The sequence below is a fragment of the Prunus persica genome, chromosome G1 (genome assembly GCF_000346465.2).
Source record: "Prunus persica cultivar Lovell chromosome G1, Prunus_persica_NCBIv2, whole genome shotgun sequence".
Lineage (NCBI taxonomy): Eukaryota > Viridiplantae > Streptophyta > Magnoliopsida > Rosales > Rosaceae > Prunus > Prunus persica.
In genome coordinates, this window is record NC_034009.1 from 2,472,739 (window position 1) to 2,498,868 (window position 26,130).

Sequence of the window (26,130 nt, forward strand, 5' to 3'; positions counted from 1 at the left end):
TCCATCGAACACATCTACCTAGTGAATAAAAAAAATATACATTCCAACCTCAAATATGAATGGAATTGATTTCGTTTAGATTTGAAACTCTGCACCATCTTACAAAGTAAACAACCTATATTTTCACATAAGAGGACTAGTTAACATCTAACAAAATTTAAGACCCTGTTGCACCACATATGCACTTGTTTATTTGAATTGAACCTAGAAAGAAACCTCTCCTATAATTTTTTAGCAACACCTATAATACCCAATTAACACACAAATCAATACCACAAATCAATCTGTCGAAGAAAATCATGAAGAAAGTGCACACACAACCCAATTGTATAGTGCCATCTGCTCTGTACTCCTTTTCATCAATTCATGATTTTGTGCAATGAAATGCAAAGAAGTAAGAACCCCTTGAACATCATCCATGGCCTGCATTTGAAGTTTTTATGCCATTTGAAATACCCATTTATTTACTTTAACACTAACCAAAATCATAGATATGAAACCAATCTCAAAACCATATCAGATGACCCAAAACAAAAACCTATCACCCAATCCTTAGCTAGCAGGAATAAAATACCCATTTATTTACTTTAACACTAACCAAAATCATAGATATGAAACTAATCTCAAAACCATATCAGATGACCCAAAATAAAAACCCATCACCCAATCCTTACCTAAAATCACAATCAAAATAAAGAAAAACAAATTAGGGTAATCTGAGCCCAGATCAGATATCTCATCAATTCCAAACCCTAGACTCTAGAGAAACTCCTAAACCAATTTCATACAAACCCATAAACCATAAACCAATTTCAGAGCAACCTCTAAACCCTAAAACCCTAAACCAATTTGGAAGAAACCCCTAAACCAATTTCATACAAATCCATACACCATAAACCAAATTCACAAAAACCTCAAATTTCTAAGAAAAGAAAGATGAACAGTACCTCGTGGATGTGAACCGTGGAGTTAATCTTGGATGGCTGGGGGAGGAAGATGACTGCGTCGTAGAGAGAGAGAGAGAGAGAGAGAGAGAGAGAGAGAGAGAGAGTTACACGACAGAGAGAGACAGGCTGAAGAGAGAGACGGAGCCAAGAGAGTTGAGAGAGAACCCAATTTCTGAAAAAGTTATATGGGTGCAATCAGTTTACAATAAAGATGTATTTATAAGTGGTAGTTTTAAAAATTTTGGGGAGGGGTGGTATTTTGACAAAAAATTGTAAAATAGGTGGTATTTTGAGCTATTTCCCTATATATTATATATATATATATATATATATATATATATATATCAAGGTCATATTTAAAAAACATTTAATATTGTGAAAAGAAATAAAATAACATTAAAAAATTGAAAACCAAACTTACGCAACCCGCCCCTGCTCTACACCGCCGCACTCCCCACCTCTCTCTTGACCCTCTCGCCACCTTCCCCTATCCCAGCCACCACCTCTCTCTCCGGATTCACCCCACCCAGGCCCACAACCCTTATATCTTTTTCTCTCTCTCTCCTCTCACTTTTGATTGTAGCTGGTGTGTGTTGTTTGCTACTCGAATGCTGGGTCAATATTTGCTCAAAGAACCAATTTTAGTTGAGCTCGTGGCTATGGTAGCTGGCTTGCGGCTCGAATTTGTATCTCTGGTTCATTGAATTTGTGTGGTCTGTAAAGAATTTGGGAATGTTCAGCTATAGAATCTATCAAACTCTCTTGAAGATTAGCCTAATTTAAGCAATGCGGTAGCTTCAAGGGCATTTCAATGGCGGACTCGATTTCATCAGTCTGCAATTTAGCGATTCTCGACAAACTCAGCGATGGCTCCATCGAAGAAATCCTCGAAAGCTACAATGGCTTTTGTGCTGCTACGGACACCCTTCTAAACGGCGCCGGCGACCTCTCCGTCGGTCCGCAGTTCTTATCTCACGTTCACGGCCTCTGCAAGCACGGGCTCGAGTCTCTGCTCCGAGACCACTTCCTTGGTGCGCTGGAGCGAACCTTCGAGAAAAATGGCGCCTTGAAATTTTGGCGGCATTTCGAGGCTTACGACGACGTTTCGGTTGAAGAGGAAGTGTTCTATAACGCTTTGGAAGAAATATCTTTGGAAAAGCAGTACCAGGAGAAGTGTCTGTTGATTCTGGTTCATGCTTTGCAGTCTTACAACCATGGAAGCCATGATTCTAATGATTACAGAGTTGAGCTGTTTGCTAAGTACCAAATGTCAGTGTCTTCAGTTCTTATGGCCACTCTTCCCCGGCATTTTCCTGGTACAAAAATAAATAAATAAAAGATCTTAACCTTCAATTTACATGTTTTTTTGTTTTTTTGTTTAATTTGTAATTACTTGCGTTTATTTTTAATGCCTCCATGTTCTTAATTCTTAGAGATACTCCACTGGTATTTTAAGGGAAGGTTGGAGGAACTGAGTACTATAATGGGTGGAGACTTCCCTCATGATGATGATGAGGATGATGATGATGATGATGATGATAAAGATGATATGGATTTAGATGACAAATGCAAAGTCTCATACAGGAGTGGACAAATGGAGATTGATGAATGCTATCCCCAAGGGAGGTTCTTGGACAACAATAAATTGGTAAACAACATAGGGAAGGTTGTTCGCGATCTTAGAAGTCTCGGGTTTACATCTATGACTGAAGATGCCTACGCTTCTGCTATTTTTTTGTTTCTAAAGGTGATCATTATCTCTGCTGTTGGATTCAGTATACTGTTATATGTTAAACATTCCACCATTTCATTTGTCTTGCTAACTTCTAATTTGTCTTGTTTGAATGGCAGGCCAAAGTTCATGATCTTGCTGGTGATGATTACCGGATTTCTGTTTTGGAGTCCATCAAGGGGTGGATTCAGGTGGCTTTCATATGCTTGTGTTTCATTTCCATTTTTGTGGAGAACTGTGAAGCCGCAAATAACGCACAAATGGTTTAGTTATCCAATACGGCTTTATGTTTTCAAAGGCCAAAGTTTTCCTAATATTTGAATGATTATTCTGCAGGCTGTGCCTCTTCAGTTCTTGCATGCCCTTCTTGCTTATCTTGGTGACTCTGTTAGTTATGACAGTGTTTCATCAGGTCTCAAGTCACCTTTGGCTTCATGTCCTTCTACATTTTATCCTGGAATTGACACCCCATCTGAAGGACTTGTTAGATGGCAGTTGCGACTAGAGTATTTTGCATACGAAACATTGCAAGATTTAAGAATAACTAAATTATTTGAGATTATTGTGGATTACCCTGACAGGTATTGGTTTTCAATTGTTGGAATCCACGATGATGTATAATTGATTTTTTTTTTGGGGGGGGTACCAATCACTTAAATAACCTTCGTTTATTGTGGCTTTCCTTGATCATTTGTTTTCCTTTTGGGGTTTTTCAGCTCTCCTGCAATTGAAGATTTGAAACAGTGTCTTGAATACACTGGACAACATTCTAAGCTGGTCGAGTCATTTATCTCTGCACTACGATATCGCTTGCTAACTGCAGGTGCCTCAACCAATGACATTTTGCATCAATATGTTTCAACAATTAAAGCACTCCGGACAATAGATCCAGCAGGTGTTTTCCTCGAAGCAGTTGGAGAACCAATTAGGGACTATTTGAGGGGAAGGAAGGACACCATAAAGTGCATTGTGACCATGCTTACAGATGGGACTGGTGGGAATCCGAATGTATCTGGAAACACTGGGGATAGCCTTCTTGAAGAATTAAACAGAGATGAAGAAAATCAAGAGAACGCTGGTCTTGATGACGATTTCCACACTGATGACAAGCAGGCATGGATAAATGCTTCACGGTATGTGCATAAGCAAGGCCGTGGATTGAAGTGTATTATAGTTGTTTGCAAGTTATATGGAATGTAGTTTAGTTGCTTTCAAATCCAATGAGATGCTATATTTTTGTTCTTTGCATACTCAGGTGATGTATTTTTATTTTATTTTTATAATTCTGCTGTTTCAGCTGGGAGCCAGACCCTGTAGAAGCTGACCCCTTGAAGGGCAGCAGGAACCGAAGGAAGGTTGACATACTTGGGATGATTGTTGGCATAATTGGTTCAAAAGATCAACTAGTTAATGAATACCGTGTTATGCTGGCTGAAAAGCTTCTCAACAAATCTGACTATGACATCGATACAGAGATACGCACTCTTGAACTCCTCAAGGCAAGTGGTTTTTTTATTTAAGCTTGCGGTTTCTTTGTTTAGTTGGGTGTATTGGTTGTTCATGTAGTCTTCAAACTGTCTACCTTAATGTTCATTGTTTGTAATCATTCTTCAGATACATTTTGGAGAGAGCAGCATGCAGAAATGTGAAATTATGCTGAATGATCTGATTGATTCTAAGAGGACTAACGGCAATATTAAAGCAACCATAACTCAGACATCTCAAGCAGGTAGCTTCCAAACTTTATGTCTTCCCTACAGATGATTGGTTTTTGGGCCATTCTCTCCAGCATTACCAGAAGACTAATTATTTTATTTTATTCCACTAACGTGGGGTGGATGTCTTAGGTTCTGAGCTGGGAGATAACGGGGTTTCCATGGATGTTTTTGATGCAACAATCATCTCTTCAAATTTCTGGCCCCAAATCCAGGTAATGAATTGTTGCCAGTGGTAATGTCATTTATTTCGAAATTTCTGTTAGAGGGAAAAGACGGATCGAGGATTTACATTCTCATAATTTGAAATATCTTCTTGGCACACTTCTCTGCAATCAGTGATACCAGATTATGTTTAAACGTAATCGCTTGCACTTTGGTTGTTTCTTCTGCATTTAGGAGTGGCTTTAATAGCTTAATGCTCCTTGAGGCTCCCATTAGTTATGATTTCTTGCAAGCATTTTAATTTAATTTAATTCTTTTAAAATCTCCCGCCTATTCTATTGATTCACTTAACTTCAGCATTTTCCTTTCCCACTGTTTCTTTCACCAAAGTTATTAGTCAATTGGTGACATATTCTCTGCATGAGTATCTAGGCAACTTATGTTTGACTCATTCTAAATTGACTAGCAAGAACCTTGTGCATAAACTGATGTCTTTTGTTTTGTCCGTTATAATATGTACATCTCATTAGCATTTGTTATTGTCATTAGAACTACATTTTCTATTTGTAACAAAATTTCAGTAAAGATTGATTAACCTTTAAACCAAATTTCAGGATGAGTCCCTTAATGTACCTGGACCTGTTGACCAACTACTATCTGATTATGCAAAGAGGTTTAATGAAATCAAGACCCCTCGTAAACTATTATGGAAGAAAAGTCTTGGTACAGTTAAGGTAAGATGCTTACACTATGTCATTTCATGCCTTTCTATTAGGAGAGTTTTGACTAGCTGAGATTTTCTATATTTCCTGAATCTCTGAATTGACATTAACAATACTTATGATGGTTGGTGCTGTTTTAGTTGGAGTTGCAATTTGAAGATAGAGCAGTGCAATTCGTGGTTGCTCCTGTGCATGCAGCAATTATAATGCAATTTCAAGATCAGACAAGGTAGCGTCAGAAATATCTTAATGCATTTTTTGTTGTTTACTATTTTCTTGCCATACTGATATCTTATACTTTCAGCTGGACCTCTAAGAATCTTGCAGCTGCAATTGGGGTTCCAACAGACATACTTAATCGCAGGATAAATTTCTGGATAAGCAAGGTATGCTAGATAGACTAATACATTCGTGTTTCAGATATATTTGTTGTCTTTGAACACAAACCCTAGCATACTTTTGAAAAACCCCAGTTTTGAGTCATCTGTCTTGGTGACAGAGTAAAGAGTATTAGAAACTCTGGATTTCTCAGCAGCAGTGGTTACTTTTACTGATTACAGATTTTTTTTCATCTTAGTTACCTTTAATCATTTTGAATTTCGAGTTGAATGATATGATGTGTCATTTTATTGTAAAGTCAAACGTTCCCCTTCCTGTCAAGCACCAGCTAAATTTTTTTCAAATGGGTTATTGTTATTTATTGAAGTTTTAAGCTTTGGAAGTCAAGAGGAAAACTCATATGTTTGCCTCTTTTTTCCTATTGAAGGGAATTCTTGCAGAATCACTTGGGGCAGACTCTGAAGACCATGTGTTTACACTAATGGAAGGTATGGTTGACAGTGGTAAAAACGGTGGTACGAATGGAAGCATTGAGGATCTTATAGTTGCTGATGAAGAGGGGGAGAGCTCTGTAGCCTCTGTGGAGGATCAACTGCGCAAGGAAATGACTGTGTATGAGGTATGTGATGTGTGCTAGATTGACCACATCTTGGTATACTTTTAAAATCCATCCCAATGGGTTGAGTTGTTTAGGAAGGATCTACCATTTCATTTTCATACTGGATCTTCATTTGCTTTCAGTATATTTCCATCTCTAGGTATTACGGCCTTAAGTTCTAGTTTTCCATCTCTGGATCTTCATTTTCATACTGGATCTTCTTTATAAAGACCAAAAGGGGGCAACAAAATTGCTGCTCATGACACTATCTTCCACATTTTACCAAATTGTCAATAGCTGAAATAATCAAGTGAAGTAGAAATTTAACTCCCTTCTTTTCCCACTAAGGGGAGGGGAAAGGAAACACATAATTGATAGCTTGCCATTTATAATAACCATGTTAACTTTGTCCAGTCTTGAGTATCAGTCTCAAATATGTAAACAGATAAAATTGCATGGTGCCATTGTGTTCTCAGCTTTTCAAATAGTATTTGGTTTTTGGCAGAAATTTATCTTGGGGATGCTCACAAACTTTGGAAGCATGGCATTAGATCGAATTCATAATACTCTCAAGGTAAGGATGATTTTAACACTCCCCGCGATATTTGATTTCTGCCAAGTAACATGATATCTGGTAAGAAAGTTATATGTCCTGTTGCTGTTTTTAATAGATTTCTTAACACATTCATTCCTGCAGATGTTCTGCATAGCCGATCCTCCTTATGACAAAACTCTCCAACAGCTGCAAAGTTTCTTAACGGGTCTAGTTTCTGAAGAGAAGTTGGAACTAAGAGATGGAATGTATTTTTTGAAGAAGTAGTCAACTAACAGAATTAGAACCCTACTAATTTTAGTAAAAATTATAAAGCTTGGCAAAATGTATTATCCTCGTGCAACTCTTTTTCTTTTCTTTCTGATTCGTTTGAGGGGAAAGGCGAGAGTATGAAGTACAACTCTTTATGCCTCTCTTTGGGTTGTACGAGATATCATGAAAAAAAAGCCCGTCAGTTTGATCCTGCAGAACTGAAAATTAAGAGAACAAATGTGAAGCCTGTGTCAGAGCATATTGGTAGCTGCTACCCAAATGAGAAGCTTGATGTGAATAGGATTCTAAGCATCTTGTTCAGATTATCGCTTGAGAAATTTCATGTGAATAGGGTCTAGCTAAGTGGAAAAAGGCCTTCACTTGTTGATTAGTGTTCTCAGGTTCAAACTCCCATAGGACCTTAGTAGTGTGTGTGTGAGAAAACCCCATTCTCCTCGTAGTTTAGATTATCGCTGGTATTAAAAATAAAAATAAAAATAAAAAAGCTATATGTGTTAAGAGACGTCCTTCAGTTTTCTTTCAATCATGAAATTTCTCACCTCTAGTTTCAGTGATAGCCTATCAATCCAAAGAATGAATTGGCACTGTATATCCTTTGGCCACCACAAAAATGTCTATAGCGTCAACCCGCCCCCACAGTCTTGACTCTCGGCAAATATCTTGCTTTTAGTTTCTTCCAGCCTCGCGCATTTGTGGTCTGAACTTTGGCAATCCATATCTAGTTTGCTAAGCTTTAGTTCTACCATCCTGCAGACACAAACGAAAATGGTAGCCACCAGCACAAGTAAGGTTCCAAGCATAACAAATTATGACAGAAAAAGTGAAGTAAAAACTTTTGACGACACAAAGGAAGGTGTTAAAGGCCTTGTTGATGCTGGGATAACCCAGGTTCCAAGAATTTTTCATCAACCAGTAGATCAGTATCCCATCAACAACACTTGTGATTCAGAACCCACCAAAACCCAGCTCAGAATTCCAGTCATAGACCTGGAAGGCCTTGAATATGATAACAATCCAACCAAACGCAAGGAGATTGTTGCCAAAGTTAGAGAGGCATCAGAGACTTGGGGCTTTTTCCAAATTGCCAATCATGGCATACCTGTTGATGTTTTGGAAGAGATAACGAATGGGGTACGTGGGTTTTTTGAGCAAGACACTGAGGTGAAGAAAGAGCTTTACACTCGTGATTACTTCAGACCTGTGATCTACAACAGCAACTTCGATCTTTATAGTGCACCAGCGACTAATTGGAGGGACTCTTTTTTGTGTAATATGGCTCCTAATCCTCCTAAGCCAGAAGACTTGCCACAAGTATGCAGGTATGTGACAAGGAAGCTTATAATTTTCTGGTTTAATATGATATTAGGCTCCATTTCCATGGAGGGATTCCGAATCTATGAATTTATATGACATTATAAGGTAAAATTGTTTGTATATACTATTACAATCCATATATGCCAAGATTTGAACAAGAAAGAAAGGAAGAAAATGAATGGATTTCAAATGATTCCTTCCATATAGTAATTTCAAATGACTAGTTATTTAGAATACATTCAATCTAATGTGGTTCTTGATTTTTTAAAGGAAATTTAGCTTTGTTGTCAAATCTAAATCCCTTCTTGCAAACCCCTCCATCCAAACGGAGCCTTAGATTTTCTGGGTTTCAATTTTGTAGAGACATACTTGTTGAGTACTCCAAGCAAGTAATGAAGTTGGGGAAGTTGTTGTTCCAGTTGCTGTCTGAAGCGCTTGGGCTGAAGCCAAGTCACTTGAATGACATGGATTGTAGTTTAGGGCTTCAGGTTCTATGCAATTACTATCCCCCCTGTCCACAGCCAGAGTTAACTTTGGGCGCAAGCAAGCACGCTGACGATGACTTTATCACAGTCGTTCTGCAAGATCATATTGGTGGTCTTCAAGTTCTTCATCAGAACAAGTGGATTGATGTACTTCCTGTGCCTGGGGCTCTAGTGGTTAACATTGGAGATCTTCTACAGGCAAGTATAACTATAATTCTTATTCCTCTTTTATATTTTGTAGGAGATATAGTTGGGGTTCTTTTTTAATTAAAAAGGTACTATTACATTATGATTGCACACATGTATTAGGTTGTCCAGAATGTGAGGAAAACTTTCATAAACCAGGATATATTCCGGGATATGGAATTTTTATTATCTATTTTATAATGTCTTCTTGTTTAAAATTTGAGAAAAATTTCGGCAGTGTAGTAACATGGCCTCATTTTAGTTTTCGCATAGGGCTTCCCACCGTCCCTCTGTTGTAGTATAGTCATTAGAATATGGGTCAAATTCTTCAATTTAGTTTCCTAGTTTGGGTTTTCTGATATTGAATTCTTTTGGACTTTCAGCTTATATCAAATGATAGATTCAGGAGTGTAGAACACAGGGTATTGGCAAATCGTGCCGGTCCAAGAGTATCTGTTGCGAGTTTCTTTACCACTGGCTTTTTAGCATTGCCACAAATCTATGGACCCATTAAGGAGTTGCTATCAGAAGACAATCTTCCAAAGTACAGGGAGACAACTGTGAAGGAATATAATGCTTACTTCTTTAACAAAGGCCTTGATGGGACCTCTGCCTTAACTCATTTCAAGCTCTGAACTTGGAGGCATAGGAGCAACTGCAATGAACAAATGGTGTCTACCAAATAACTTGGCATGAAAATATTGCTTCATACAAAATACTAAGTTGATTGTTTGTTCATGCCTGATGCAGGACATAAGTCAAAGTTATAAAGTTAGATAATTGTATTTATGGTTATATTACATTGGTTGTTAATAATCTGTTGTGAAATATTATGGCTTTCCAATAAAAGTTGCAAAGGTTTTCAGCTCTTTTTACAAACTTCCATATAATCTCTCTGTTGTGGTTGGATAAAAACCTTCATGCACTGGTAAAATCATTGCCAACAAAAGCAGAATTTTTTTTCTTTAACTAGGATATATAATCAACTGATTCTGAGCACTATTTGTTTATACCTGTTTATAAAATACGAATATGAGTGCTTTACTACCATGGCCGTATACAGAAGTTGAAATGTCTAATATTATCTGTCTGTAGTCTGAACTGTATATAGCCCAAATGAATATATTAATGTGAAAAACACAACTCTGCCTATATATTATAAACTATTTTTGCTCTGATTCAAGTTTGAACAAATTAATTTTAGTCAGTTACTTACTAGGGAATATTTGAGCCTTTTTTGCCTTTGCCTGGACTATTCAAAAGCATATTCAGTCACTTTTATCAAAGTAGGCTACAAGAATCTGGACCAAAAATAAAAGCTAGATGTTTACCAAGTGATGAAACGTTAATTGTCCAAGTGGTGGCTAACAGTGCGTAGTGTCTTGAGATGTGTTATTTAGTTTTGAATCATAAAGTACATCTAGTTTTGTTCATTGAAAATTAAATCAGAGAATGAAATTTGCAAAAATGCTGTTTTTCTTCCCATTTCACTAATTGCAAAGTGATCTTCTTTGCTAAAAGATACACTTCTGATCTGATATCCACTACAACATTAAGCTTAGCAGCAACCAAGATGGCAGCTACCAATACAAATGAGGTTCCAACCAATTATGACAGAAAAAAGTGAACTAAAAGCTTTTGATGACACCAAGGAAGGTGTTAAAGGCCTTGTTGATGCTGGGATAACTGAGGTTCCCAGAAGGCCTTGAGTTCGATAGTCCAACCAAACGCGAAGAGATTTTTACAAAAGTTGGAGAGGCATCACAGACTTGGGGATTTTTTCAAATTGTCAATCATGGAATACCTATTGATGTTTTGGAGGAGATAAAGGTCTTGTGAATTGGCTCACCATTGATGCAGGATGAAGGAAGAGGAACTAAGGGGCTGCAAGAAGAGGAGCAAGAGAAGGACGGTCGTTTTTGGCCGACAGCAGTGAAGTCGCGTCAATTAGTCCGCGCACTGTTTGGTGTGTTTGACTTGGTTTTCCCTATTATTTTGGGATTTTCTAGCATAATTTAATACGATTTTGGTTTCCAATTCTTAATTAACTTATAGCAAAAGTCTTATGCATTATAAACAGGACTTTAGGGTTAGATTAAAATAGGAAGAGAGGAAAATTCAAGAGTGAATTTTCAAGGGAGAAACACAAGACATAATTCAAGGGTTTATTGAGTGTTTATAAGGGCATCAAGGATTTGAGTCAGGGTGAGAGAAAAGAGAGCTAGGGTTTTTATGAGAACTAAGGGGGTTTAAGCTGTAACTAAACTTGTTCTTACATAATAGTGAAATTCTCTGGTGGATCACTAAGAGGATGTAGGCATGAGGCCGAACCTCTATAAATCTTTGTGTTATTGTGTGTTTGCTTTCTCTCTTCAGTGTGCGTGTATTTTATTCTTAGAGGGGTTTATGTGTGTGCCGTCACATAGTCCATCAACGACAAGGTCTTGAAATGTTTCTGCACAACAAAAGGATAAGGTACGTACGTGGGTCTATGAGCAAGACACCATGCGAAGAAATAGTTTTACACTCGTGATCACTTCAAACCTGTGGTCTACAATAGCAACTTCGATCTACTATGAGCACCAGCGACTAATTGGAGGGATACTTATGTGCTACAAGTTTACACTCCTAATCCCTATGTTGCACAGACACGGACACGGCGACACGAATATGTGATACGGGGGCACCTCAAAAGAATATCTTCAAAGTATAGCCGCATGGCTGTACTCTGAAAAATAGAATATTTTAAAAGTCCAGCTACGCGGCTATACCCTTTAACTAACTCTTTTTTTTTTTTAAAAAAAATTACTTTGATTAGTAGTTATGTTTTTACTTAGTAAATATTAAAGGAAAAAGAAAAAAGAAAAAATGAATTATTATTTATTAAGTAATATAATTCACGAAGTTAATTAAAAAAAATAATTATTCACTAAATAAATAATAAGTAAAATATAATTACTAATTTAACTAATTGAATAAGGCAGATATATTATTTAAATAAAATAAAATAAAAAACCTCTCTCGATGAAATTTCGTCGGGAGAAACCTAATCCGGCAAATATTTACCAACTTGTGCAGATGAAATTTCGTCAGGAGAAGTGTTTATTTATTTATTTTAAAATTTTAAAATATAAAATTAGTTTCTTTACTTTTGTTTTTGGCCAACTTCTTTAATTTAATATATGTAATTAAGTAATATCTTATCTTTTTTGAATTACTTTAAATAGTAACTATGTTTTAATTATTATTTCTTTAGTGAATATTTAAATATGTTACCTATTTCATAAATTACTCAATAAATAGTAATTAATTATTTTAAATTATTTTGTGCAATTTTCAAACTTAATTTCATTCAAAGGATATGTAAAAAACTTACTGTACAAATTGCTTATTTTCTTGCAAAAACTTCTGCAAGATCATATTGGTGGTCTTCAAGTTCTTCATCAGAACAAGTGGATTGATGTACTTCCTGTGCCTGGGGCTCTAGTGGTTAACATTGGAGATCTTCTACAGGCAAGTATAACTATAATTCTTATTCCTATATTCGCCCAAAAAAAAAAAAAATCTTATTCCTATTTTATATTTTGTAGGAGATACAGTTGGGTTTTTTTTTAAATTAAAAAGGTACTATTACATTGTGATTGCACACATTTATTAGGTTGTCAAGAATGTGAGGAAAACTTTTATATACCAGGATATATCCCGGGATAGGGAATTTTTACATATATTTTATAATTTCTTATTGTTTAAAATTTGAGAAAAGTTTCGGCAGTGTAGTAGCATGGCCCCATTTTAGTTTTCGCATAGGGCTTCCGACCATCCCTCTGTTGTAGTATAGTCATTGAATTCTTCAATTTAGTTTCCTAGTTTGGGTTTTCTGATATTGAATTCTTTTGGACTTTCAGCTTATATCAAATGATAGATTCAGGAGTGTAGAACACAGAGTATTGGCAAATCGTGCCGGTCCAAGAGTATCCGTTGTGAGTTTCTTTAACACAGGTTTTTAAGCATTGCCACAAATCTATGCACCCATGAAGGAGTTGCTCTCAGAAGACAATCTTCCAAAATGCAGGGAGACAACTGTGAAGGACTATAATGCTCACTTCCATAACAAAGGCCTTGATGGAACCTCTGCCTTGACTCATTTCAAGCTCTGAACTTGGAGGCATAGGAGCAACTCCAATGAACAAATGGTGTCTACCAAATAACTTGGCATGAAAATATCGCTTCATACACAATACTAAGTTGATTGTTTGTTCATGCCTGATGCAGGACATAAAGTCAAAGTTATAAAGTTAGATACTTGTATGGTTATAGTACATTGGTTGTTTATAATCTGTTGTGAGATATTATGGCTTTCCAATAATAGTTGCAAAGGTTGATAGAATTCATAGTTTGTGAGTCTGTATTTTGGATGTGTTTGGGAGAGAGTGAATGAGAGAAACGTTGCTCTCTCAAAACAGAAGAAGAAATTGGAAGAGTGAAGGCAGCTGCTCATTCATTACCAGCTGCCAAGAATATAACCGTTGAGGAGAGAGAAGAGAGATTCTTCTCTAACTGCCTCAATACAAGATTTAATCCTAGCCCTTGAAATTATCATCCTATAAGATGATTACACTTGTCTCAATCTAATACCTCTCTTAAAGAGCCACTTGGACTCTAATCCAATGGTCCTTATTACAAGCAGCAGAAAAATGAAAAATTAAAAAAAAACTAAACACAGAAACATTTAAATGAGATGGGATTAGGCGGCAAACTCAGCTCAAAGGGTTACACATCAACACTCCCTTCTAACCCTTTGACTGATTTAACTCCAAGCAAATCTCTGAGATGCACAAAACGATCCTTGGATAAAGCCTTGGTTAGGATATCTGCAATTTGATCTTCAGATTTGCAGTAGATTAGCTCAATCTCCTTTGCTTGGATAGCTTCTCGGATGAAATGAAATTTCCTGCTTATGTGCCTGGATTTCTGATGAAAGACAGGATTCTTTGCCATTGCTATGGCAGAGGTGTTGTCACACAGAATTGGTGTGCCTTCCACTTGCTCCTCTCCAAAATCCTCAAGTATAAACCTTAGCCATTTAGCTTGTGATGTTGCTTCAGCAGCACTCACATATTCTGCTTCAGCTGTAGACAGAGCTACTGTATTCTGTTTGATTGAGGCCCATGAAAACATGCCAGATCCCAGAGTAAACACATATCCTGAGGTACTTCTTCTGTCATCCTCACTGCCTGCCCAGTCACTGTCACAGTAGCCTATTAAGGTAGCTGCCTTGCCCTTTTTAAACTCAACTCCATAATCCAGTGTGCCTTGAACATATCTCAACACCCTTTTGGCTGTTCCTATGTGTTTCTTAGTGGGATTATGCATGAATCTGGCAAGCAAACTAGAGGCAAACATTATGTCTGGTCTAGTAGCTGTCAGATATAGCAGACTGCCTACAATCTGCCTATATTCACTCTCATCTGCCATTTCACTTCCATCTTCTTTGCACAGCCTTTCATTTGCAACCAAGGGGGTTGCCACAGACTTACAGCCTTTTAAACCAAACTTCTCAATCACTTTCATTGCATACTTCTTCTGATGAAGAAATATGTATTTCTCAGTCTGTACAACTCCCATGCCAAGAAAATGATAGAGCAGCCCGAGATCAGTCATCTCATAATGCCTCATCATGTCATTTTTGAATTCTTCAAGCATTTTTACACAACTTCCAGTATAGACAATGTCATCCACATAAAGAGAGACAATGAGAATACCTGAGCCTTCATCAATTTTAATGTAAAGTGTAGCTTCACTTGGACTTTTCTGAAATCCTGCCTTGTTGAAGTAGGAATCTATCTCATCATACCATGCCCTTGGGGCTTGTTTTAATCCATACAAGGCCTTGTTCAGCTTATACACTTTGATTTCTTCATTCTTTTTCACAAAACCCTGTGGCTGCTCCACATATACTTCTTCTTTTAGAACTCCATTCAGAAATGCAGACTTGACATCCAGTTGGTATAAATGCCATTCCTTCTGTGCAGCCAGGGCTATCAAAGTCCTAATGGTATCTAACCTTGCCACTGGGGCAAAAGTCTCATTGTAATCGATTCCAGGTTTTTGTGAGTAGCCTTTAGCTACTAATCGAGCCTTATTCTTCTGTACAGTGCCATCTAGATTAAGCTTGGTCTTATAGACCCATTTGACACCAATGACTGGTTTGTTAAAGAGTCTTTCCACAAGCTGCCAAGTGTTATTCTTCTCAATCATTTCTAACTCAGCTTCCATTGCCTTTCTCCAAGACTCATCTAGATCAGCTTCTTCAAAATTCTCAGGCTCCATAATGCACATATTACACTGAGCCATAATGTCATTAATGCTCTTCCATTTCTTTGGTGTATGATCAATAGCTTGAGAACTTCCTTCAATGCTTTCATCCTGCAGAGTAGTATCTACATCTGCTTGTGTTTGTGTATCCAAGCTTTGACTTGGTTCTTCTAGTGCTATGACTTCTTCATGTATTTGCAATGGTGCATCCAAGTCTGGATTTAGAGCATAGTCTTGATTTCCAGTAGGCACAAGCACTGTCATTTCTCCTTCTCTAGCATTCTCCCATTTCCATAAGCCTTTCTCATCAAATTTCACATCCCTTGACAGAATAATCTTCCTATTGCTTGGATCAAACAGTCTATATCCCTTTTCACAAAGACCATAGCCTACAAAAATACACTTGTGACTATTTTCTTCAAGCTTATGCCTTAATGCAGAAGGAATAAGCACATGACAAGGGGATCCAAATATCTTTAAATGCGCAACCCCTGGTTTTCTGCCAGTATAGGCCTCAAATGGTGTTACTTTATTGAGAGCCTTGGTAGGACATCTATTCAGCAAATAGACTGCAGTATTTACAGCCTCTGCCCAAAACTCATAAGGGATACCTTTTCTCATGCAGCATTGACTTAGCCATTTCAACCACTGTTCTATTCTTCCTCTCAGCTACTCCATTCTGCTGAGGGGAGTAAGCCACTGTTAATTGCCTTTGAATGCCAGATTCTTCACAGAAACTGTTAAACTCTCCTGACAAGAATTCTCCACCCCTGTCACTTCTCAAACTCTTTATCTTGAACCCACTTTGCAGCTCAGCCATAGCTTTGAATTTCATGAAACACTCCAATGCACTTGATTTGTTTCTAATGAAATACACCCAAGACATCCTAATGAAATACACCCAAGACATCCTAGTGTGATCATCTGTAAACAGGAGAAAATACCTGTTTCCAGAGAGAGATTCTGTTTTCATTGGTCCACAGATGTTTGTGTGAACCAATTCCAAAGGATTTGAAGCTCTCTAAGTGGATTCCAAAGGGAAAGAATCCCTATGCTGCTTTCCTTGCATACATCCATCACACACCACTGACATTTGCTCCAAGTGAGGTAATCCATGAACCATCCCTTGATTCTCAAGCAGCTTCATACTTCTTTCATTTAAATGCCCAAATCTCTTATGCCATGTCTGCAAGCAATGTGTGACACTTGCTTTTAGAACCAACTCACTGGCAGGCATCATTGTCAATGGAAAGCATCTGTTGTTTGTCATTTGCACCTTCACAATCAGATTCTCTAGTGACTGATCATCATAGATTCTCACCATACTCTCTCCAAACACAAGATGGTAGCCATGTTCCATCATTTGCCCAACACTGAGCAAATTTTCTTCAAGACCAGGTACAAGCATTACTTCATGAATGTGCTTCTTACCAAACTTGGTTTTTATCACCAAAGTTCCTTTTCCAGTAACTGAAACCACTTCTCCAGTCCCCATCTTCACCTTAGAAGTCAAATCCCTTTGAACATTTACTAACAGTCCCTCATCTCCTGTCATGTGATTACTACACCCACTGTCTATGTACCAAGAGTGATTGACCTTTACATCTGTTGCAGCATTACAGACATAGAATAGAGTACCAGTTTCTTCCATCTCATTTGCATAATTCACCCTATGTGCATTCCTATTTCCATTGCAATCTCGGACCATATGTCCAAATTTTCCACATCCATGACATTTAGGCTTGCCTTCATACCAGCATTTGCCATAATGTAACTTCTCACAATGCTTACAAGCTGCTATGTTTCCATCATTAGGCTTCCAATGTTTTTGAAAACTTTGATTTCCAGAAGCACTTTTCTGAAAACTTTGATTTTCAGAAAAACTCTCATTCTTAGGCTTCTTTTCTTCAACATTCAGACTAGCAAAAGCCCTTTCTGAAGAGTTCTCAGTGTGCCTATCCAATCTGAGCTCAAAGCTTTTCAAGGAGGCAACCACTTCTTGAACTTCCAGAGTTTCCAGATCCTTAGAGTGCTCTATCACAGAGCATATAGGGTCATACGACTTAGGCAGACTAAACAATAATTTCTGCACAGTTCTCTCCCTAGATAACTCCTCACCATAACTCTTCATTTGATTCAACAGATCAAACAATCTAACCAGATAAACAGATAAAGATTCACTATCCTTCATGCGAGTATATTCAAATTCCCTACGCAACCCTTGCAATTTGACATTTCGTACCTGTTTGTCTCCTCTGAATTCCAGTTTCAGAATATCCCAAGCTCCCTTCGAGGTCTCCTCATTCACAATCCTTGGAAATAGCTGATCTGAAATTGCACTTTGGATCAATCCAAGTGCACGAGCATCCTTCATTAGAATCTGAGCCACCATGGACTTCTCAGTATCTGCAACCTCTTCTTTTTCCCTCTTCATGTCTGAGTTATTTAACCCATTTTCGACAAGATCCCACAGACAATGCGATTTCAGAATAGTCTTCATTCGAATACTCCAGAATTCGTAGTTTTCTCCATTGAAAACTGGTGTTCGAAGCTCAGCTGCTCCAGATCCTGCCATATGAGACACCTGGATGCAAGAACTCACTCCTTCGATCTCCAAATCAGCTCAACGATAGCTCAGAACGAGCTCGATTTTCTGTTCACAGATCACGCCCAGCTCAAAACAAACGAACCTGGCTCTGAGGCCATGATAGAATTCATAGTTTGTGAGTCTGTATTTTGGATGTGTTTGGGAGAGAGTGAATGAGAGAAACGTTGCTCTCTCAAAACAGAAGAAGAAATTGGAAGAGTGAAGGCTGCTGCTCGTTCATTACCAGCTGCCAAGAATATAACCGTTGAGGAGAGAGAAGAGAGATTCTTCTCTAACTGCCTCAATACAAGATTTAGTCCTAGCCCTTGAAATTATCATCCTATAAGATGATTACACTTGTCTCAATCTAATACCTCTCTTAAAGAGCCACTTGGACTCTAATCCAATGGTCCTTATTACAAGCAGCAGAAAAACGAAAAATTAAAAAAAAAACTAAACTCAGAAACATTTAAATGAGATGGGATTAGGCGGCAAACACAGCTCAAAGGGTTACACATCAACAAAGGTTTTCAGCTCTTTTTACAAACTTCCTTAAAATCTCTTTCTTTTGGATATAAACCTTCATGCTTGCCAACTAAAGCAGAATCTTTTTTCTTTAACAAAACCAGAATTCTCAGCATTATTTGTCTATGCCTGTTTATAATATACGAATACGAGTGCTTTACTACTATTGACCAACTTGAAGTCTTTGAATTTTTTGTTTTGTTTTTTTGTTGATACAACGATAGGCTACTCTAAAGGGCGGGGGGCTCAAGCACCAATGTGCACACATAGGGTTTCGAAATTGTATAATATTATCTGTCTGTACTTTGAATTGTCAACCCAAAATGAATATAGTAATGTGAAAAAAACAACTCTGCTAATATATTATAAAGTACTTCGAATCATAATAATTTAAATTTGGCATTATCCTTGGCCTATGGTCTTCGCAAAAATATTGTATCCACTAGAACATTAAGCTTTAGCAGCAACCAAGATGGTAGGTACCAATACAAATGAGGTTCCAATCAATTATGAAAGAAAAAGTGAACTAAGAGCTTTTGATGACACCAAGGAAGGTGTTAATTAAAGGCCTTGTTGATGCTGGGATAACAGTGGTTCCTAGAATTTTTCATCAACCACCAGATCAGTACTCCACCAACAACAACTTTGATTCAGAAGCCACCCAGTTTAGCGTTCCAGTCATAGACCTTGAAGGCCTTGAGTTAAATAGACCAATGAAACGCAAGGAGATTGTTACAAAAGTTGGAGAGGCATCAGAGACTTGGGGATTTTTTCAAATTGTGAATCACGGAATACCTATTGGTGTTTTGGAGGAGATAAAGGATGGGGTACGTGGGTTTTATGAGCAAGACACTCAAGTGAAGAAACAGTTTTATACTCGAGATCACTTCAAACCTGTGGTCTACAATAGCAACTTTGATCTACACAGAGCACCAGCGACTAATTGGAGGGATTCTTTTATGTGCTACATGGCTCCTAATCCTACTAAGCCAGAAGACATGCCAGAAGTATTCAGGTATGTGACATGGAAACTTATAATTCTCTGCTATCATTAGAAAATTTAAGATGGTATTAATTAATTTGATACAGATACGAACCACCCATCTGGGTTTTATATATATGGGTAGACAGCATCACCAAACAAACATGCACCTAGCTAGCCCATGACAAGTGGTATTAGAGCAGGCCTAGTTCCTTATCTGTTATGGCCTGTGACAAAGCTGTATCGTGTCCGGGAGGGGTAGAATGTCCCAAACAAGAATCCCATATTTTAAATAAGAATGAACTTAATCCAACGTTTATACATGAGTAAGTAGGTGACATCTGACAGTAGGCCATTTGCCTTTTCTAAACATAAATCAAAAGTCATTCAGCTCACCATTTTGGTTAAATGCCTGGCTCTACAATTTTTAATTGAATCATATATATATGACAACTTCATGTGCTTTTCTGTGTTTCAACTTTTATAGAGACATACTTATTGAATACTCCAAGCAAGTAATGAAATTGGGGAAGTTGTTGTTCGAGTTGCTGTCGGAGGCTCTTGGGCTAAAGCCAAGTCACTTGAATGACATAGATTGTAGTTTAGGGCTTGTGCATGTAGGCCATTACTATCCCTCATGTCCCCAGCCAGAGTTAACTCTGGGGACAAGCAAGCACGCTGACAATGACTTTATCACAGTCCTTCTGCAAGATCATATTGGCGGTCTCCAGGTTCTTCATCAGAACAAGTGGATTGATGTACCTCCTGTTCCTGGGGCTCTAGTAGTTAACATTGGAGATCTTCTACAGGCGAGTACAACTATTCTTCTTCTTCTTCATTGTTTTTTTCTTTAATTGAAAGGGAGATGTTATTTATACTTCTTAAAAGGGAGTAGGCTGTCGTAGTATATACTATTATTGTACCTGAATATGTCTCAAATTCTTCCATCTGGTTTCCTACTTCGGGGTTTTTTTTCTTGTTCTTTTTAATTTTTTTAATGGTTGAGTTCTTTTGGGGTTGCAGCTTATATCAAATGAAAGATTCAAGAGCGTAGAGCACAGGGTACTAGCGAACCGTGTAGGTCCAAGAGTATCGGTTGCAAGTTTCTTTAGCACAGGTATGCTACCACTGGGGAGACTCTATGGACCTATCAAAGAACTATTATCAGAAGACAACCCCCCAAAGTACAGGGAGACAACCATAAGGGAATATAATGCCCACTTCATTGACAAAGGCCTTGATGGGACCTCAGCCTTGACTCATTTTGAGCTTTGAACTTGGAGATAGGGGAGCAGTACATCCCTGAACAAATATTTATCAGCCTCTTCTTTAAGTTTTCATAAAATCTCTCTGTTGTGGTTAGATAATAATGTTCATGCAGTTGTTAAATCATGTTTGCCAACAAAAGTGGATTGTTTGTACATGCCTGATGCAGGACATATGTCAAAGTATTTAACATACACTACTACAAAAAAGCAAAAAGACGACGGTAAATCACCGTCGTGTATTCGGTTTTTCAATGGTCGTGGAATCCACCGTCATCTTTTCCCTCATAAACCACGACGCTAAATCACCGTCGTTGTTAAAATATACAACGTCATCAACAAATACAAAACGACGTCTTTGTACTGCAAAAAGATCTAAAAAAGCAGTCGAAGATGAGAATAGACGACCAACTCTCTAAAAAAACCGTCGTTAAAAAGGAAAAATATGACACATATTAAGAGAACAAGGCCGCAAGATAGACATACAACGACGAAAATAAAAATACGACGCCGTTAAATATCATTTTCACGACAATAAAAAATTTGACGTCTTTAAATACATTAGAAGACGACGTTATTGATACCTACTACGTCGCATATATAAAAACAGCCGTCGTAAAATTAATTTTCCACTTCGATTTTTCGATAAAAGATGACGTGAAAATAGTTGTCAGTGTCATTATTTACGACGTATGTATTTATTGAGTAGACGTTGAAAAACGAAACAACGTCGGTTACAAATATATGAGAGTCGTATTACAAAATTTATACGTCATATTTTCAGAAACAAACAACGACGATAAATATTAGACGTTGTTAAATAAAACAACGTCGGAAAACAATAAAAACAGACGTGTTTAGTCTGCTAAAGTTCTAGAAAATAGTCGAGGATGAGAATAGACGACCAACTCAAACAAATCACCGTCGTTAAAAAGGAAAAATATGACACATGTTAAAAGAACAAGGCCGCAAGATATACATACAACGACGAAAACTAAAATACTACGCCGTTAAATATAATTTACATGACAAGAAAAAATATGACGTCTTTAAATACATGAGAAGACGACGTTATTGAAATATACTACGTCTCTTATTTACAAACAACCGTCGTGAAATAAATTTTCCACTTCGATTTTTCTAAAAAAGATGACGTGGAAATAGTTGTCAGTGTCATTATTTACGACGTATGTATTTATACAGTTGACGTTGAAATGCGAAACAACGTCGGTGGCATTTATATAGTCGACATTGTATTTATATCTATCATCATTACTCACGACGCACTTAATAATATAGACGACGTTGAACTTCTAAACAACGTCGGTTCCAAATAAATGAGAGCCGTATTACAGAACATATAGACGGCGTTGATTATGATGAGAGCCGTATTACAAATAACGTCGTTTAATTGTTATTAGACGGCGGTTATAATGAATTTCCGTCGGAATTCATTTCGTTCCTCTTCGTTTATAAAAGAACTTGCGACGTGGAAAATGTATGATGACGTCGTATTTTTTAACGTTCAGATTATATATCTCGTTTTTTAGACGTCGGTATTATGGGATTGGAGTCGTGTTATTTTGAATTACATGGCGGTTCTTAATCCTTCCCCGACGTGATATCCTGAATAATTGCTTCACAATAGCGTCGTGGTTCTTCATTGTTACGTTGCTTTAAGACGTCGGTAAATATGCTGAATAACTGGTTCACAATAACGTCGTGTTTTATTTGAACGTAGAAAGTGAAGAAATCACATTACAATATATTACAAAATTAATGTCATACACTGCCAATTACATAAGCATCATTCAATCCATATATCTTCACACCCATCTCGAATATTTTGACCGCCTAACTCACCCACCAGTTCATCAAATGTGTCAACATTTGGCATCCCTCTAGTAAATGGCTCACACTCAATTATCACATCACCTAAGACTTCATCACCAATAACATCATTATATTCTCTATTAGGCATTGATTAACACTACCGACCAACCACGATGCATCGGGTCGTCAACAAAAAATATTTGTTTGACTTGAGAAGCCAAAACAAATTGGTCATTCCTATGTCCAATTTTACTCAAATCTACAAGGGTAAATCCAAGTTCGTCGACTACAAGACCAGAACTATCTATCCAATCACACCTAAAGACTGGGATTGTAAACTTTTGGTAGTCAAGGTCCCAAATTTCTTGAATGACACCATAGAAACCCATATTTGAGAGAATTGGGTTTTTATCCTTGGCACTAGCAACTTGCATGGTATGTGCAAGTAAATAAACTCCACTATTTTGAGTTGTCCGCACATCATCTTGTGCCTTGATATTGAATTTAATACCTTTAATAAGATAGCTCCTATATAATGGCACTGACATGTTTGGACCAGCTGCTAGCCACCTTAAATTTTCTGATACGCCATGATTGTCTTCCTCAAGTTCACTTTGAACCTGAAAATTAATCATATCTTAATTCAATCTAACATATAAATAAGAAGAAAATTAAAAGAGAAATATGTTATTCAACAACATATACCTTGAAGCGTAGCCATTGAATGAAAGTGCTATTGTGCTTATCCTGCAGCCACTTTGTTCTCTTTCTAAATTTTGGATAAGCAATCTTGATGTGGATCATATGTTGCCTACATGACACGAAAAATTCAAGCATTACGGTCCCAAATATAGAAGATAAACATAAGAAATAATTTAAAATGAAAACTTAAAGAATAAAGCTCATACGTACTCGATATAAGGTAGGACTTCCTCCGTATTCTCCAAGACATATAGATGTGCTTGATTCAACAGGTCCTGATCAACTACGCTCACTGTGCAACCTGATAATGGCTTTGAAAGTCCCATCTTTTGGCTTGAAGGCACTCCAACTGTACTAACATCAGATAAATGCTGAGTACAAAACTCTACCGCTTCTTCAGCTATATACCGCTCAGCAATGCAACCTTCGGGACGAGTACGATTCTGAACATACCCCTTCAGCACTTTCATATATCTTTCAAACAGATACATCCACCTAAAATATACTGGCCCACATAGACGAACTTCTCTGACAAGATGTACTACTAGATGAACCATGATATCAAAGAATGAAGGGGGAAAGTACTTCTCAAGCAAACACAGAGTAACTACTACATCTTCTTCCAACTTATCTAGCTTGGAAACATCAACAGTCTTTGCACATATAGCATTGAAGAAGAAGCACAAACGAGTTATTGCATACCTTGCAGGCTTCTCCAAAACAGAACGAATTGCCACAGGGAGCAATTGTTGCATTAAGGTATGACAATCATGTGATTTAAGGCCAAGAAGTCTTGAATCTTGTAAAGATACAAGATTTTTAATATTTGAAGAATAACCTTCAGGGACCTTCATACCATAGAAAGAATTGCAAACCTCTCTCTTCTCTGCTCTTGACAAATTCCAAGGCCCAGGAGGCAAACGAGTACGTCTTTCTCCATACTCGGGTTGCAAATCAGTTTTGACCCCCATGTTCAATAAATCTAATCGAGCAGCAATCCCATCTTTATTTTTTCCAGGGATCTCCAGCAATGTACCAATGATACTATCGCAAACATTCTTCTCAATGTGCATAACATCTAGGGCATGCCTCACAGGAAGGTATTTCCAATACTCGAGATCAAAGAATATTGATTTCTTCTTCCAACAAACTCTGTCACCATTTTCAACCATATGCAGCACTTCTTCTCCGGTTAATGGCTCGGGAGGTATGCCATATTCAGGTTTCCCATTAAAAGCTGCACGTTGCCTCCTATATGGATGATTGATTGGTAACCATTTTCTATGCCCAATGTAACAAATTTTGTGGCCATTTTTCAACCTGTGACTAGGTGTATCATCGCCGCATATTGGACAAGCTTTATATCCTTTAACAACACAACCAGATAAGTTTCCATAGGCGGGGAAATCATTAATTGTCCACATTAATGCAGCTCTGAGTGTAAAGTATTCTCCATTATGTGCATCATACACTCCTCTAATCCCAACCCACAAGGATTTTAAATCATCAATCAAAGGCTCCAAGTAGACGTCTATATCATTTCCGGGTTGTTTAGGACCGGAAATCAATAAGGTTAACATCATGAACTTTCGTTTCATGCACAGCCATGGAGGGAGATTATATGTAACTAAGATAACCGGCCAACAACTATATCTGCTACTTAGAGAACTGTGGGGATTGAATCCATCAGATGAAAGAGCCAATCTCAAGTTTCTCGGCTCATTACCAAACTCAGGCTATTTATCATCAAGAAGTTTCCAAGACGGGGAATCCGCCGGATGAGACATCTGACCGTCAATTGATTTTCTAGCAGCATGCCACCAAGTCAAACTTTTAGCTGTCTCATGTGATTGAAACATCCTTTTAAACCTTGGAATTGGGGGAAAATACCACACCACCTTCGCTGGCACACCCTCTTTCAAGATTGAATCTTTGCCTTCCTTCCACCTTGAGATACCACAAGTAGGACAATTAGTTGAATCCTCATACTCCTTCCTATACAAGATGCAATCATTGGGGCATGCGTGCATTTTCTCATAACTCAGCCCCAATGCACACAAAGTCTTTTTAGCCTCATACATGGAGGTTGGTATTGTATTTCCTTCTGGAAGCAAATCGCCTTGAAGTATCAATAATTCTGTAAAACAGACATCACTCATCCCATGTTTTGCCTTCAAATTATACAACTTCACTAATGCCGATAACTTCGTGTACTTTCTACAACCAGGGTACACTGGTTGATCTCCATCCCCAATCACATTGGCAAACTCATACGGATCCGAACCAAAATCACCAAAATCATTATCATCCATATCAATTTCTTCAGACACAAAACTGTACCTACTATGGCCATCATCTTCTTCAACATTTCTACTAGCATTAGTAGTTGCTTCCCAAGGTTCTCCGTGAAATGTCCAATTCTTATAGCTTTGGTCAATTCCATTAAAGTATAAGTGATCCCTTATAATTCCAACCCCAAACAACTTCAAATTAACACATTTAACACATGGACAACGGATATGTGTTGTAGTTAGAAGATTTTCTACAGCAAAGTTCAAAAATGCTTCCACCCCAAATTCATATGCCTTCGATCTTCTATCCGAGTGCATCCATGACTTATCCATCTCCGACACTATAACCTATTATCTATAATAAAGTGAAAATACAGGCAATGACCATCACTATAGCAGATTATACAATGATCTAATCGCAAGTAATACACAACAGAGACGACGGGTTTTAAACAAAAACAGACGTATTTGGCATATATAGACGACGGATTTTCAACAGACGTCGTCTATTATAAGTAATACAAACGACGGTTTATGAAAAAACCGTCGTGTATAAGTAATACAACGACGGTAGTTTAAAAAAACCGTCGTGTAATCGTCG

The 26,130-nt window shown here is 37.6% G+C and overlaps 2 protein-coding genes and 1 pseudogene across 2 annotated transcripts; all 3 read left to right on the forward strand.

Moving 5' to 3' along the window:
* On the forward strand, positions 1,288 to 7,237 carry LOC18788393 (anaphase-promoting complex subunit 2). Its single transcript, XM_007225240.2, has 14 exons — positions 1,288 to 2,263; positions 2,381 to 2,694; positions 2,799 to 2,870; positions 3,016 to 3,260; positions 3,396 to 3,812; positions 3,977 to 4,178; positions 4,294 to 4,408; positions 4,527 to 4,609; positions 5,174 to 5,293; positions 5,422 to 5,510; positions 5,586 to 5,667; positions 6,048 to 6,239; positions 6,724 to 6,792; positions 6,916 to 7,237. The coding sequence occupies exons 1-14, from the start codon at positions 1,759 to 1,761 to the stop codon at positions 7,036 to 7,038; spliced, it is 2,628 nt and encodes an 875-aa protein (XP_007225302.1). The 5' UTR covers positions 1,288 to 1,758; the 3' UTR covers positions 7,039 to 7,237.
* LOC18791700 (1-aminocyclopropane-1-carboxylate oxidase homolog 1) lies at positions 7,331 to 9,901 on the forward strand. The gene is made up of 3 exons (XM_007223233.2): positions 7,331 to 8,363; positions 8,720 to 9,041; positions 9,413 to 9,901. The coding sequence occupies exons 1-3, from the start codon at positions 7,810 to 7,812 to the stop codon at positions 9,662 to 9,664; spliced, it is 1,128 nt and encodes a 375-aa protein (XP_007223295.1). The 5' UTR covers positions 7,331 to 7,809; the 3' UTR covers positions 9,665 to 9,901.
* Positions 18,612 to 20,900, forward strand: LOC18792613 (annotated as a pseudogene).